The sequence below is a fragment of the Symphodus melops genome (assembly GCF_947650265.1).
Source record: "Symphodus melops genome assembly, chromosome: 11".
Taxonomy (NCBI): Eukaryota; Metazoa; Chordata; class Actinopteri; order Labriformes; family Labridae; genus Symphodus; species Symphodus melops.
Genome location: NC_136701.1, coordinates 382905 through 398887, shown reverse-complemented (window position 1 = coordinate 398887; position 15983 = coordinate 382905). Strand labels below are relative to the sequence as shown.

General features: G+C 46.9%; 1 protein-coding gene and 2 long non-coding RNA genes across 3 annotated transcripts in view; all 3 read left to right on the top strand.

The window, feature by feature from the left end:
- Nucleotides 1–316: 316 nt before the first annotated feature.
- On the top strand, nt 317–1809 carry LOC306832053. The gene is made up of 3 exons (XR_013780174.1): nt 317–384; nt 1218–1504; nt 1640–1809. It is a non-coding gene; the product is annotated as an uncharacterized lncRNA (long non-coding RNA).
- Nucleotides 1810–8209: 6400 nt separating this feature from the next.
- LOC306832142 lies at nt 8210–9564 on the top strand. Its single transcript, XR_013780185.1, has 3 exons — nt 8210–8297; nt 8787–9271; nt 9407–9564. It is a non-coding gene; the product is annotated as an uncharacterized lncRNA (long non-coding RNA).
- A 496-nt stretch (nt 9565–10060) lies between these two features.
- Nucleotides 10061–15983, top strand: part of dhrs11a (dehydrogenase/reductase 11a) — a 16863-nt gene continuing 10940 nt past the window's right edge. The window contains exon 1 of the mRNA XM_079355930.1: nt 10061–10570. Coding sequence (XP_079212056.1) covers nt 10439–10570 — 132 coding nt within the window. The 5' untranslated portion in view covers nt 10061–10438. The remainder of the gene's footprint in view (nt 10571–15983) is intronic.

Below are 15983 nucleotides of genomic sequence, written 5' to 3'. Positions count from 1 at the left end.
AGTATTTTATATTTTTCAGTTTTATATAAAGTCATGTTCATAGAAAGAGTTATCTATGCATAGAAATATCTTTTATTTCAGTAAAATGCATAAAAATCTATGTTTACCATGAAGCGACATCTCAACCGTTTGGTAGAGGTCAGAATTTCAAACACCGTGGGGTCTGTTGTTATTAGTGCCCCGAGGGAATAAAAAATATGAAGAAACATTTTCTTCATTGTTTTCTTCTTGGTGAGGACTTTAAAGGGTTAATTTAAGAGTTCATGGTACATGATGACAGCCAGATGTTGCGTCAGGTTGAAACCACGCCCCTAAATCATCCTGGAGAGCTCCGAGCAGCAGCACGAGAAGGAAGTGAAGCAGAGAAGTGAAAAAGAGAAGAAAGTAAGTTCGCTTTTACCCAGAGGACCCAGATCCGGATCCGAGTATTTTTGACTCCAGAGTCCGGTTTAGTGGATCAGGGTAACATGAACCGAACCTTGGGCAGCATTCAGGTGTACTCGAGTTCACGTGAGTCCGAGTCCAAACCAGGAAGCAGCTAGCACAGAAGGATTCAGGCCGACGACGTGTTTAAGGGTGAATTAATACTGACACTGAACTGTTACAAGCCGCTTCTTATAATAACTGTTTCATTAGTTAAAGTGAACTCTTGCTTTGCTGTGAGGTGGTAAAGTTGTAATATCGTGTTTGTGAACACACACACACACACACACACACACACACACACACACACACACACACACACACACACACACACACACAGAGTTACAGTTGACAGGTGACGTTCTAAAATGAGACAAAGCAGAAAGCTCACATTTTAAAGTCAATAACTTTGTGTCTGTTAAGAAACAGTAAATATCGTCTGATCAGCACCTGGAGCTGCATCCAGACATGAACAGAATCAAGACTTTGCCGGGTCATTGAGTCCTGTGATACTGAAGAAACGTTCAGAGTGCAGTTTGAGAGCAGAGGTGACTCAGAGGGAAAATATGCTTCAATATATAACAGCAAAGATTCTGCTCGCTTGGAAGCTGCTCAGTTTACAATAAAGGCTCAGAGAGGAAAGGGTTAGGAAGGGGTTAACACAGAGACCAGGACAGCTACATGTTGTGTGGTCTACACGGCTCCAGGTCCAGATCCCTGATGTGAAACCATTATTTACTCTTTATGATTCTCACGTTTCAGTCATCTCTCATTAAAGTCTCTTTGTGTGTCAGAGATGGCAGCTAATCGTGAGAGAGTCTGGAGAAAAGCCCTGAACTCCATCTTGGAGGAACTGAACCCGACCCAGTACCTCAAGTTAATGGAACATTTGGAAGAAATCCCCGGAAGTAAGAAGACTGAGCCCAGAGCGCTGATGCCAGGAATAATCATCGAGTACTACGGGCCGGAAGAGTCCATTTCTGTCATGGATGAGGCGATGGAATATTTACCAAGAAGAGATCCTAAAGTCCAGGACCTGCTGCGCCCCTTTGTGGGTCTGAGGTGAAAACAGAAAACCGAGGTGAGTTCATTTAACAGCTCTGAGCTGAGGTTACAGAGGAGAGCTCTCATTGGAACGGGAAACGTTTTTAACAGTGCGTCTCAGATCTGCTTGTTTTGTGTCCTGAACTCTTGATGTGGTTCTGTCTGTGTGCAGGATCAGACTGTGGGCATCCACAAGGTCAAAGTCCACATCATGAGGATCCTAAAGGCCACAAAGAAGGAGACTCGTCTGGAGGCAGAATTCAACGAGTGCACACGCTGTGGCGTCTGAACGTCAGATGAAATCCAACATCACTTATTATATTTCTGCTCTTTTACACAATAAGCTGCCTTTTAAAAAAAATAAAAATAAAAAGACAGAATTCATGAATTATTTTCTCTTAGTTCTTCGTTTGTCCCTCCTGACTGTGTCTCTGTTTTAAGGAGGATCTGGACCACGTTATGGGGAGAATCAATCTGAGACTTCAGTTTGAAAGTCGTAAATTTACAAGAAGAAAGTCTTCGTTCTTGCAGAGGCGGACTTCTTCACCTCTCTTTTCTTAAAGGGGGGGGGGGGGAACTAAAGTCAGAAGCTAAATAAATAATCGGTCAGTCTGTCAGTAGACAGTTTGGTTGAACCTTCACGGACACAGATGGGTCTGACGTGTTTCTGAGGAGGGAAACTCCTGGATGTGACGTTTGGAGTGATTGAATATTAAAAAGCCTCAGAGCTCCTCGTGCTGTCTGACATCATTCACTCCCACATGTTGCAGACTTCCCTTTAATGAATACACAGTTTAATAACAGGCTTCCTGTTCGCTGCAGGGTTGATGTTAACATGTGACTCCATCCTGAGCACTGAGGTCCTCCAACCAACCAGCTGCTCCTGGACCTTCGTACAACACTCAGTCAGGATGTTGTATTCAGTGTCTGTTATTCATATTCTGTGTAATCTGTTGTTTAAAGCTGAGGCAGCAGATCTCTGTGAGGTCCAGTTCAACGATCTCTTCACTGTATTCAACCCTTTAACGTTCTGGTCGATCATATGCTAGAGCACATTTTGACTCACTATATCTTACTGAAAAACATGTTTTACTTAATTCCACCTGTTTCAGCCATCTCTCCCAGTTGTTGAGGTGCGTTATACTAAAAAGGTCCACTAGATGTCACTGCGTTTTGAAATAGATAGATAGATAGATAGATACTTTATTGATCCCGAGGGAAATTCAAGGCATCCAGTAGCAGTATACAGACAGGCAGGACACAAGACATTAGTTACAATACACACCCGCTGTCCCCCCTCCCCCCCCTCTGTATACAATAATCCCCCAAACAAGATTTAGCAGCCCCTATGTGACTAAGAATAAACATAATTATATGTTAAACCTGTGCAGTTAGCATTAGCAGTTAGACTTAAAACTTATATAGCATAATGTACATAACCTGTGAGGAGAGAAAAACATGTGTTGGTTAAAAGAGACCTGTAAACAGTTAAAGAGCCTTAGAAACAAAGTGCTGACCTTCTAGAAACTAGTTACATGTGCATGTACAGAGGTGTTTGAGGTAGTGCCAGAGGTGTGAGTACAGTCATTAAACAGTCAATGCAGGAATGTAAATTGGCTCACCAACATAAAGGAGCAGTGATTTGCATTAAGTGTCCAAGACAATATGGTGAAACCAGGAGTGATTTGGGTGATTATAATTAAGTACCCAACTATTGAGGAGCAGATTAGCATTAAGAGTTGAAGACAATAGAGTGAAACTTGACCTAATTAGAGTGATCATGTCAACCATTACAGATGTAGCATAACACAACAGTAGGATGAAACCAGACATGATTAGGGTGATTATCTTTAAAGTGACCTGTGCTCAGTAAGGTGACTATCAATATGCATTAAAGTGTCCAACTGGGGGCTGACTCTGAGGTCAGCAGTGCAGATGAGGAGTGAGAAAAAAGTGAAAAGAAAAAAAGAGTCCAGGGTTCACCATGTGCTTCTTCCCTGCCGTGACAGTGAAGTGTAGTACAGTCTTATGGCCTATAGGGGGACAAAAGAGTTCTTGAGTCTGTCCGTGGAGCACGACTGTGACAGCAGTCTGTCACTGAACATGCTCCTCTGACCGGTGAAGGTGCTGTGCAGAGGGTGGTGTGTGTTGTCCATGATGGAGAGCATTTTGTCCAGAGACCTCCTCTCTACCACTGTCACCAGTGAGTCCAGCTCTGTACCCCCCACAGAGCCGGCCCTCCTCACCAGTCTGTCCAGGCCTTCTTCTTGCAGCTTCCTCCCCAGCACACCACGGCGTAGAAGAGGATGCTGGACATCACAGACTGGTAGAACATCTGCAGCAGCTTTTTGCAGATGTTGAAGGACCCCAGCCTTCTCAGGAAGTAAAGACGACTCTGTCCCTTCCTGCAGGTAGTGTCCATGTTAGGCGACCAGTCCAGCTTGTCATCCAGCTGCAGCCCCAGGTACCCGTAGGTCCTGACCACCTCCACGTCGACCCCGCCGATGGAAACAGGTTCAAGATGTGGTTTCTTCCTTCTGAAGTCCACCACCATCTCCTTGGTCTTGGAGGTGTTTAGCTGCAGATGGTTGTCACTGCACCACGTCACAAAGTCCTCGATCAGGCTCCTGTACTCCTCCTCCTGTCCATCCCTGACACAAGCAACTATCGCAGTGTCGTCCGAGTATTTCTGCATGTGGCAGAGCTCATAGTTATACTGGAAGTCAGAGGTGTACAGGGTGAACAGGACAGGGGAGAGCACGGTCCCCTGTGGTGCTCCGGTGCTGCTGACCACAGTCTCAGATGTGCAGTCCTTCAGTTTGACGTACTGTGGTCTCTCTGTGAGGTAGTCCGTGATCCACCTCACCAGGTGCGAGTCCACCCTCATCTCGGTCAGCTTGTCTCTCAGTAGGAGGGGATGGATGGTGTCGAAAGCGCTTGAGAACTCAAAGAACATGATTCTCATCACGCTGCACCCTTTGTCCAGATGAGAGTAAGCCCTGTGTAGGAGATAGAGGATGGCATCGTCCACGCCCACCTTTGCCTGGTATGCAAACTGCAGGGGATCCTGTGCGTGTTGGACCTGGGGTCTGAGGTGTTGGAGCAGCAGCCGTTCGAAGGTCTTCATAACGTGGGATGTCAGAGCGATTGGTCTGAAGTCGCCTGGCTCACAGGGGTTTTTCTTCTTGGGGACAGGGGTGAGGCACGAGGTCTTCCAGAGCACAGGAACCTTCCCAAGCCGCAGGCTCATGTTGAAGACGTGCTGAAGTGGCTCCCCCAGCTCAGCAGAGCAGGCCTTTAGCATCCTGGGACACACCTTGTCTGGGCCTGCTGCCTTCCTGGGGCGGAGTCTCTTCAGCTCCTTGCTCACCTGGTCTCTGGTGATGGTGGGGGGGAGGGGGGATGGATTGTCACTGGAGGTTGTATCTGTTCTGGTGGAGGTGTTGGGGGGAGTGAGGGGGGGAGGGGGGGTGTGTAGAGGGGTGCTGGGGGAACAGGCACTGGCTGCAGCGACGGGGCTGTCGAACCTGTTAAAAAACAAGTTGAGCTGGTTTGCTCTCTCAGGGTCCCCGTCTTCTGCGTTGTTGTTTTTCTTCTTGCAGCCTGTGATGGTTTTCATGCCCTCCCAGACCTCCCTCATGTTGTTCTGCTGAAGCTTCTGTTCTACCTTCCTTCTGTACTCCTCCTTTGCCTCTCGGAGTCTGACCTTGAGTTCCCCCTGCACACGCTTCAGCTCTGCCTGGTCTCCCTCCTTGAATGCCCTTTTCTTCCTGTTAAGGATCTCCTTGACATCGCTGGTGATCCAGGGCTTGTTGTTCGGGAAGCAGCGCACAGTTTTAGTGGGAACCACAACGTCCATACAGAAGTTCATGTAGTCAGTTGTGCAGTGTGTGACCCCCTCAATGTCATCACCATGGGTCTCTTGTAGGGCACTCCAGTCAGTGGTCTCAAAGCAGTCTCTGAGCGCCTCCTCTGCCTCAGGAGACCACTTTCTGAAGGTGCGTGTAGTTATCGGTTGTCTCTGGATCATAGTTTTGTACTGTGGCTTAGTAGGACCAGGTTGTGGTCGGACTTACCCAGAGGTGGTAGGGGGGTGGCAGTGTAGGCGTCCTTCACGTTTGCATACAGGAGGTCTATTGTCCTGTTCTTCCTGGTGGGACAGCTTACAAACTGGTGAAAGTCTGGTAGTGTGGAGTTCAATGTAACATGGTTAAAGTCCCCTGAGATGGCGATGAAAGCATCAGGGCGCTGTGTTTAAAATCTTGAGGTGGTCGCGTGGATGGCGTCACACGCAGTTTCGGCGTGTGCCCGGGGAGGAATGTAAACACAGACCACGATCGCGTGAGAGAATTCCCTCGGCATGTCGTAAGGACGGAGACCTACCGCTAGCAGCTCGATGTCTTTGCTGCACGTTGCCTCCTTCACAGTAACATGTCCATGGTGGCACCATCTGTTGTTAATAAACAGCGCGAGTCCTCCTCCTTTCCGTTTGTCGCTGCGTTTCGTGTCTCTGTCCGCTCTCACTGTAGTAAAGCCCGGTAGATCCACGTTAGCGTCCGGGGTGTTTTGAGTCAGCCAGGTTTCTGTGAGGCACATTAAACTGCACTCTCTAAATGTCCGGTTGTTCCTCACGAGAGCAGCCAGCTCGTCTGTCTTGTTGGTTAGACAGTTTACGTTCCCCATAACTATCACCGGAACCGAGGGCTTGTACCTCCATCGCTTAGCCGCTAGCTTAGCCCTTACCAGGGCCCCGGCTCTACAGCCTCTATACCGCCGCCTCAGCTCCTCTGGTATCGGGTGAACGATGCCGGCTTGTCCCGCTGACCGGAGCGAGAGCAGCGTTTCCCTTGAATAAGAAAGTTTTCCGCTGCTATTTTCCAAAAAGTGCTCGACCAAACGGTTCATTTGGCGCTTTATGGTAAAGGTAGTGAAGCAAAGCAAATGTATTTAAAATGGACTATTTGCTAAAAATAATAAAACTTCTGATCATTAATTGGTGTTCATATGATACATTTTGATATAATATCATTATATATGATGAGATAACTTTAGAAAGTTGTCTAAAAACATGCTTGACCAAATGGTTCAGTTGTCCTTTAGTTGTAAGACGGTACATTTACATTTATTGTAAAATAAAAACACATCTGTGAAATTAAAACACTATTACTGTTGATTTAATGTGATTTCATCATGATGGTATTTCACTTTCTTTTTTGCAAATAGTAGATGGATGTGAAAACACTTTATGGTGCTAGGCCACGCCCCTTTCTGGCCCTTATACCAGAAAATCCTCAAGACTCTGATGCTGATCTAAGTGATGATGATGACTGTACAGAGGATCCTGATTATCAGCCCACACAAGTAGAAGAGACTGGGGATTCTTCTTTTGACTCTCTGGATGAGGAGGAAGTTGCTTCAACAAGCACACCTACCAAACCAACGCCCCATAAGAAGAGGAGTCCTCAAAACAGTTTCCTTGGAAGAGATAGAGGACCTGACCCTGGTTCTGGATGTCTGGGTGTCAGGTGCATCGGCGGAGCTCCCTTGATGACAGACAAAGAACTGATGAAGAAAGGTCATGGAGCTTTTGATTACCGGTCAGCTGAAGGGGTGAAATGGTTTGACAACAAATGTGTCAACCTTCTCAGCATGTGGGATCAACTGTCAGACGGTGGAGCAAGGAGGCCCATGCAAAGATCTCCATCCCATGCCCATCACTCATTCCTGCCTACAATGAGCATATGGGAGGCATTGATCTTTCTGACATGCTGGTGCACTTGTACAAGACTCCAGCCAAGTCAAGGCGATGGTACATTCCTCTGTTTGGTTACATCCTTGACCTGTGCATCTCAAATTCCAGGCTGGTCTACAAGAGGGACTGAAGGAGAAGCCGATCCCTCTCAAAAGGTTTCGACTGGCAGTTTGAAGCAAGTCAACAAGCCTGCATCCAAAGTTGGCCGACCATCTACGTCCTCCCCACCACACGAGCCGTCTCAGAAGAAACGCTACAGCCCGAGACCCTCACAACCACAACCTGATGTGCGGTATGACAACTGTGGGCATTTGCCACTTCACTGTGACAAGCGGGGACGGTGCAACCTCTGTCCAGGTGGAAGTGCCAGAAATCCATGGTTTTCCTGTGTTTGAATGCAAACCAGCAGAAATGAATGGATCCAAAAACATTTGTGCAGTTGCACCATCAGCTGAGCAACTTTGATTTATTTCTGCTGTTGTCGACAGTTTATTTTATTTTTTCTACATTGTCTGTATTTGTAAAAGTATTTTGATACATTGGCTGTTTTAAGTTATTCAATTTTGAAAGTATTTTATATTTTTCAGTTTTATATAAAGTCATGTTCATAGAAAGAGTTATCTATGCATAGAAATATCTTTTATTTCAGTAAAATGCATAAAAATCTATGTTTACCATGAAGCGACATCTCAACCGTTTGGTAGAGGTCAGAATTTCAAACACCGTGGGGTCTGTTGTTATTAGTGCCCCGAGGGAATAAAAAATATGAAGAAACATTTTCTTCATTGTTTTCTTCTTGGTGAGGACTTTAAAGGGTTAATTTAAGAGTTCATGGTACATGATGACAGCCAGATGTTGCGTCAGGTTGAAACCACGCCCCTAAATCATCCTGGAGAGCTCCGAGCAGCAGCACGAGAAGGAAGTGAAGCAGAGAAGTGAAAAAGAGAAGAAAGTAAGTTCGCTTTTACCCAGAGGACCCAGATCCGGATCCGAGTATTTTTGACTCCAGAGTCCGGTTTAGTGGATCAGGGTAACACGAACCGAACCTTGGACAGCATTCAGGTGTACTCGAGTTCACGTGAGTCCGAGTCCAAACCAGGAAGCAGCTAGCACAGAAGGATTCAGGCCGACGACGTGTTTAAGGGTGAATTAATACTGACACTGAACTGTTACAAGCCGCTTCTTATAATAACTGTTTCATTAGTTAAAGTGAACTCTTGCTTTGCTGTGAGGTGGTAAAGTTGTAATATCGTGTTTGTGAACACACACACACACACACACACACACACACACACACACACACACACACACACACAGAGTTACAGTTGACAGGTGACGTTCTAAAATGAGACAAAGCAGAAAGCTCACATTTTAAAGTCAATAACTTTGTGTCTGTTAAGAAACAGTAAATATCGTCTGATCAGCACCTGGAGCTGCATCCAGACATGAACAGAATCAAGACTTTGCCGGGTCATTGAGTCCTGTGATACTGAAGAAACGTTCAGAGTGCAGTTTGAGAGCAGAGGTGACTCAGAGGGAAAATATGCTTCAATATATAACAGCAAAGATTCTGCTCGCTTGGAAGCTGCTCAGTTTACAATAAAGGCTCAGAGAGGAAAGGGTTAGGAAGGGGTTAACACAGAGACCAGGACAGCTACATGTTGTGTGGTCTACACGGATCCAGGTCCAGATCCCTGATGTGAAACCATTATTTACTCTTTATGATTCTCACGTTTCAGTCATCTCTCATTAAAGTCTCTTTGTGTGTCAGAGATGGCAGATACTGACTGGGAAACAGCCCTGAACTCCATCTTGGAGGACCTGGACCAGGCAGAGTACCTCAAGTTAATGCAATATTTGAAAAAAATCCCCAAATTTAAGAAGACTGAGCCCAGAGAGAAGATGCCAGGAATAATCATCGAGCGCTACGGGCCGGAAGAGTCCATTTCTGTCATGAATGAGGCGATGGAATATTTACCAAGAAGAGACCCTACAGTCCAGAACCTGCTGAGCCCCTTTGTGAACAGTCTGAGGTGAAAACAGAAAACCGAGGTGAGTTCATTTAACAGCTCTGAGCTGAGGTTACAGAGGAGAGCTCTCATTGGAACGGGAAACGTTTTTAACAGTGTGTCTCAGATCTGCTTGTTTTGTGTCCTGAACTCTTGATGTGGTTCTGTCTGTGTGCAGGATCAGACTGTGGGCATCCACAAGGTCAAAGTCCACATCATGAGGATCCTAAAGGCCACAAAGAAGGAGACTCGTCTGGAGGCAGAATTCAACCATCTAATCCATTCCAACATCACTCTTTTTATATTTCTGCTCTCGGCTGCCTTTTAAAAAAAATAAAAATAAAAAGACACAATTCATGAATTATTTTCTCTTAGTTCTTCGTTTGTCCCTCCTGACTGTGTCTCTGTTTTAAGGAGGATCTGGACCACGTTATGGGGAGAATCAATCTGAGACTTCAGTTTGAAAGTCGTAAATTTACAAGAAGAAAGTCTTCGTTCTTGCAGAGGCGGACTTCTTCACCTCTCTTTTCTTAAAGGGGGGGGGGGGGGTAGAGCTGGCTAAACACTGAAGCTACAGTGTCCACCACATGCCACAGGGAGACAGCTCTCTGTGATGATTAGAGTTTAGACTGCAGTACTCATTTTAAACACTAGGGGCAGAGCTACAGACTGCTCCTTTATTTCAGCATTAGTTGTTGCTTCCTCTTTTCAGAGTGTTTCATGGTGGAGGTTTCGTTATATGAACTCACAAATCGCTTATTTCCATCAAGACCTGAAGAAAATTTCAACCAAACTCTTAAAAAGAGGATCTGAAGAAAGTCACCGACCTGTAGTTCAACTTCAGTCCAGCAGGTGGTGCTACAGAACTGTGAGCAGCTCTTCAGGCCTGAGGGCTGAAAAAAGAAAGTGGGAGGTGATGTGAACCAAACATTTACACACACACGCACGCACGCACGCACGCACGCGCACACACACACACACACACACACACACACACACACACACACACACACACACACACACACACACACACACACACACACACACACACACACACACACACACACACACACACCCGTCCTGGATGCGGCGCAGACAGGAGGCTGCATCCCAACATTTGAGCACACAGAAGCTGTTTGGTGTCGGGTCAAAGTGAGCTGGCAGAGGAGCGGCCCGGGAGCTGTTCGCTCGTGTTCTGGTTCCGGTGGAGATGGACCGGTGGAAAGGTAGAGTGGCCCTGGTGACCGGAGCCTCGGTGGGGATCGGAGCGGCTGTGGCCCGGGCTCTGGTCCAGCAGGGCATGCGGGTCGTCGGCTGCGCCAGGAGTGTGGACAAGATCGAGGTGGGTTTAGTGTTTTCAGTGTGAACGTGTTAAATGAGTGTGTGGACAGGAAGCTCGCTGCTAGCTAGCCTTAGCAACTTCACTTACCGTAAAACTTCCAATATATGTGCACCCACATTTATTAGTATTTATTCCATCTTTATTTGAAGCAGGCTGGTCCATGTTAAACACATTTATATAACCTCTCAGTGAACTCAGGTTCAGGGCTCATGAAGACCCAGGTGAGACCAGCTGAGCGGCCTCGTGCTCAATAAAGAGCGCACGAGCTGTCAGTCAGTCAGCACTACAGCTACTGACTCAACTTTACATTCATTATATATAAATATATACAATGAGTTATATATATATAATGATTTATATATATAATGATTTATATATATAATGATTTATACATATAATGATTTATATATATAATGATTTATATATATAATGATTTATATATATAATGATTTATATATATAATGATTTATACATATAATGTTTTTATACATTTAATTATTATTTAAGTCGTCTGTCCTAAATAAAGACAGGCCGAGGATGTTCATTCAGATTTCATGATACAAACCTTTAACCCCAGGCTGAAGCACACACACACACACACACACACACACACACACACACACACACACACACGTGTGTGAGGGACGGTGGGCTCCTCTCCTGTGAAATAACCCTGAAGTCTGTTTGTCCTGAACGTCTGTGACACACATTCATCGTCCCGCCGCACCTTATCCCAGTCCAGCCCAGTCTGACCAGTGTGTGGCCCAGTGGAACCAGTGTGTGGCCCAGTGGGACCAGTGTGTGGCCCAGTGTGTGGCCCAGTGTGTGGCCCAGTGGGACCAGTGTGTGGCCCAGTGTGTGGACCAGCGTGTGGCTCAGTGTGTGGCCCAGTGTGTGCCCCAGTGGGACCAGTGTGTGCCCCAGTGGGACCAGTGTGTGGCCCAGCGGGTCAATGTTTGGCCCAGTCTGACCAGTGTGTGGCCCAGTCTGACCAGTGTGTGGCCCAGTCTGACCAGTGTGTAGCCCAGCGGGTCAGTGTTTGGCGTGTGAGTGCAGGATGATCTGTTGTTCCTTCCTTTAGCTTTAGTCCCGGGGGGTCCAAAGTGCGGCCTGGGGGCCGTTTGTGGCCCTTGAGGGGATGTTTAGTTATAGCTAAAATAAAACATGTTTTGTTTGCAGCTTTGACTGTTTCCACGTTTTATTAACGATGAAAACAAGTTTAACCCTTTAATAACAGATGGTGAAGACACACTCGTGTCTCTGTTCATCGTGTGTCTGATGTTTGAACAGGTCCAAATATAAAACATCCTTCCAACATTATATAAAACCCCGACCTTTGACCCACAACACAAAAAGTTAGTTGAGTTTCAGGTGACACCACACGACCCGCCCGAACATGTGTGTGTGTGTCAGAGGTATTTATGAGTTTATATCCAGGTCACATGACCCCTCCTCTCTCTGTGTGTGTGTGTGTGTGTGTGTGTGTGTGTGTGTGTGTGTGTGTGTGTGTGTGTGTGTGTGTGTGTGTGTGTGTGTGTGTGTGTGTGTGTGTGTGTGTGTGTGTGTGTGTGTGTGTGTGTTTATAAGTGAAGGAGGAGTGAGCTCAGTGTGGAGATTTGGCAGCAGTTCTGTTGTTTTGTGTGTGACACTATAGAGCATGGCGGGGGGGGGCAGCGTTGGCGGGCTGCAGTGGGGGGGGGGGGGCAGCGGGGGGGGGGCAGCGTTGGCGGGCTGCAGCGGGGGGTAAAGAGGGACGTGTGGTCACCATGGACTCTGTGCAGGAATGGAGACAACAGAAGCGACCCGAGCAGCAGAGTGAAGCTTTTATTCACCTCCATCTGTGCACCAACCAGCCAGCGCGGCAGGAAGTGATGTCATCACCATCCAATAACCTCCTCCCTTCACTTCATTCAAACTCGTCTGAATGTGGCCTGCATGGACCACATGGACCGCATGGCCCGCATAGCCCACATAGCCCGCATGGCCCACATGGACCACATGGACCGCATGGCCCACATGGACCACATGGACCACATGGACCACATGGCCCACATGGACCGCATGGCCCACATGGACCGCATGGCCCGCATGGACCGCATGGACCACATGGCCCACATGGACCGCATGGACCACATGGACCACATGGACCACATGGACCACATGGACCACATGGCCCACATGGACCACATGGCCCACATGGACCACATGGCCCACATGGACCGCATGGACCACATGGACCGCATGGCCCACATGGACCACATGGACCACATGGACCACATGGCCCACATGGACCGCATGGACCACATGGACCGCATGGCCCACATGGCCCACATGGACCGCATGGCCCACATGGACCGCATGGCCCGCATAGCCCACATGGACCGCATGGCCCGCATAGCCCACATGGACCGCATGGCCCGCATAGCCCACATAGCCCACATGGACCACATGGCCCGCATAGCCCACATAGCCCGCATGGACCACATGGCCCGCATAGCCCACATGGCCCGCATGGACCACATGGACAGCTTGGCCCGCATGGACCACATGGACCCGTGTGGTGCAGTATACACCGGTATGGGAGCATGAACTGCACCTGTGCTCATAGTTCTTCTATGAGCTGATGTGTTCTGCTGGATCAGGAAGTGTTCTGCTAGATCAGGAAGTGTTCTGCTGGATCAGGAAGTGTTCTGCTAGATCAGGAAGTGTTCTGCTGGATCAGGACGTGTTCTGCTGGATCAGGAAGTGTTCTACTGGATCAGGACGTGTTCTGCTGGATCAGGAAGTGTTCTGCTGGATCAGGAAGTGTTCTGCTGGATCAGGACGTGTTCTGCTGGATCAGGAAGTGTTCTGCTGGATCAGGAAGTCTTCTGCTAGATCAGGACGTGTTCTGCTAGATCAGGAAGTGTTCTGCTAGATCAGGAAGTGTTCTGCTGGATCAGGAAGTGTTCTGCTGGATCAGGACGTGTTCTGCTAGATCAGGAAGTGTTCTGCTGGATCAGGACGTGTTCTGCTGGATCAGGAAGTGTTCTGCTAGATCAGGAAGTGTTCTGCTGGATCAGGACGTGTTCTGCTGGATCAGGACGTGTTCTGCTGGATCAGGAAGTGTTCTGCTGGATCAGGACGTGTTCTGCTGGATCAGGAAGTGTTCTGCTAGATCAGAAGGCCCGATGTGCTGACGGGCTGAGGACTTGGAATCAGACGGAGTCTGATTCTGCAGGTCGTCTGCTCGATACATAAATCTATTTTCAGCTGGTTTGAGAAACGATGACTCGTCGTTTCATGTTTTGTGTGAAGAGTCTTTCAGACTGCTGCAGCTTCAGACCAGATACATTTAGCAAAGAAGATGTGTGTGTGTGTGTGTGTGTGTGTGTGTGTGTGTGTGTGTGTGTGTGTGTGTGTGGGGGGGGGATTTGTGCCGGCACACACAGCGCATGTGTTGGCAGCAGATCGGAGTGATTCAGCAGGAAATATGAGCAAAGAAGATAAAGCTAAATAAACCAAGTGTGTAGTTACATAACGGCGGGTCAGCAGGGACTCAGGCGGCGCTGTGCTGCGTTTAGTTTTTAATTTGTCTTTTATTAACAGGACGTGTTTCTGCTCCAAGCTGCTGCTTCATCCTCATCCTCATCCTCATCTTCATCAGTGCAGCTTAAGCATCTTCTATTTAAGGGACTAAAGCAGGTGAGACAGCCGCTTCCTTTAAGCCCTTTGGCTGACCAGCTTTGCTTCAGTGCCCAGTCTGGAGAAGGTGAAAAAGTGCTGAGTCATGCAAACAGCTAGAGTGCATCAGTGTCAACACGTCCTGAAGGCTGTGTGGACGGCCCGTCCTCTTGTCTCACTTCCTGTGTCTATCACTCTTATTCTCTGCCCTCATTCTTCTTCGTCTTGTCTTTTTCTGTATTTAAAGACGGAGTCAGCAGCTTCCTCCTTCAAAATAAAACTCAGTCTTCTCCTAAAGTGAAGCTGCTCCTTTGTCCCTTCAAAATAAAACTCAGTCTTCTCCTAAAGTGAAGCTGCTCTATTGTCCCTTCAAAATAAAACTCAGTCTTCTCCTGAAGTGAAGCTGCTCCATTGTCCCTTCAAAATAAAACTCAGTCTCCTCCTAAAGTGAAGTTGCTCTTTGTCCCTTCAAAATAAAACTCAGTCTCCTCCTAAAGTGAAGCTGCTCTTTGTCCCTTCAAAATAAAACTCAGTCTTCTCCTAAAGTGAAGCTGCTCTTTGTCCCTTCAAAATAAAACTCAGTCTCCTCCTAAAGTGAAGCTGCTCTATTGTCCCTTCAAAATAAAACTCAGTCTTCTCCTGAAGTGAAGCTGCTCCATTGTCCCTTCAAAATAAAACTCAGTCTCCTCCTAAAGTGAAGCTGCTCCTTTGTCCCTTCAAAATAAAACTCAGTCTTCTCCTAAAGTGAAGCTGCTCTATTGTCCCTTCAAAATAAAACTCAGTCTTCTCCTGAAGTGAAGCTGCTCCATTGTCCCTTCAAAATAAAACTCTGTCTCCTCCTAAAGTGAAGTTGCTCTTTGTCCCTTCAAAATAAAACTCAGTCTCCTCCTAAAGTGAAGCTGCTCTTTGTCCCTTCAAAATAAAACTCAGTCTTCTCCTAAAGTGAAGCTGCTCTTTGTCCCTTCAAAATAAAACTCAGTCTCCTCCTAAAGTGAAGCTGCTCTATTGTCCCTTCAAAATAAAACTCAGTCTTCTCCTGAAGTGAAGCTGCTCCATTGTCCCTTCAAAATAAAACTCAGTCTCCTCCTAAAGTGAAGCTGCTCTATTGTCCCTTCAAAATAAAACTCAGTCTTCTCCTGAAGTGAAGCTGCTCCATTGTCCCTTCAAAATAAAACTCAGTCTCCTCCTAAAGTGAAGTTGCTCTTTGTCCCTTCAAAATAAAACTCAGTCTCCTCCTAAAGTGAAGCTGTTCTTTGTCCCTTCAAAATAAAACTCAGTCTTCTCCTAAAGTGAAGCTGCTCTTTGTCCCTTCAAAATAAAACTCAGTCTCCTCCTAAAGTGAAGCTGCTCTATTGTCCCTTCAAAATAAAACTCAGTCTTCTCCTGAAGTGAAGCTGCTCCATTGTCCCTTCAAAATAAAACTCAGTCTCCTCCTAAAGTGAAGCTGCTCTTTGTCCCTTCAAAATAAAACTCAGTCTCCTCCTAAAGTGAAGCTGCTCTTTGTCCCTTCAAAATAAAACTCAGTCTCCTCCTAAAGTGAAGCTGCTTGTCCCTTCAAAATAAAACTCAGTCACCTAAAGTGAAGCTGCTCCATTGTCCCTTCAAAATAAAACTCAGTCTCCTCCTAAAGTGAAGCTGCTTGTCCCTTCAAAATAAAACTCAGTCACCTAAAGTGAAGCTGCTCTTTGTCCCTTCAAAATAAAACTCACTCTTCTCCTAAAGTGAAGCTGCTCTTTGTCCCTTCAAAATA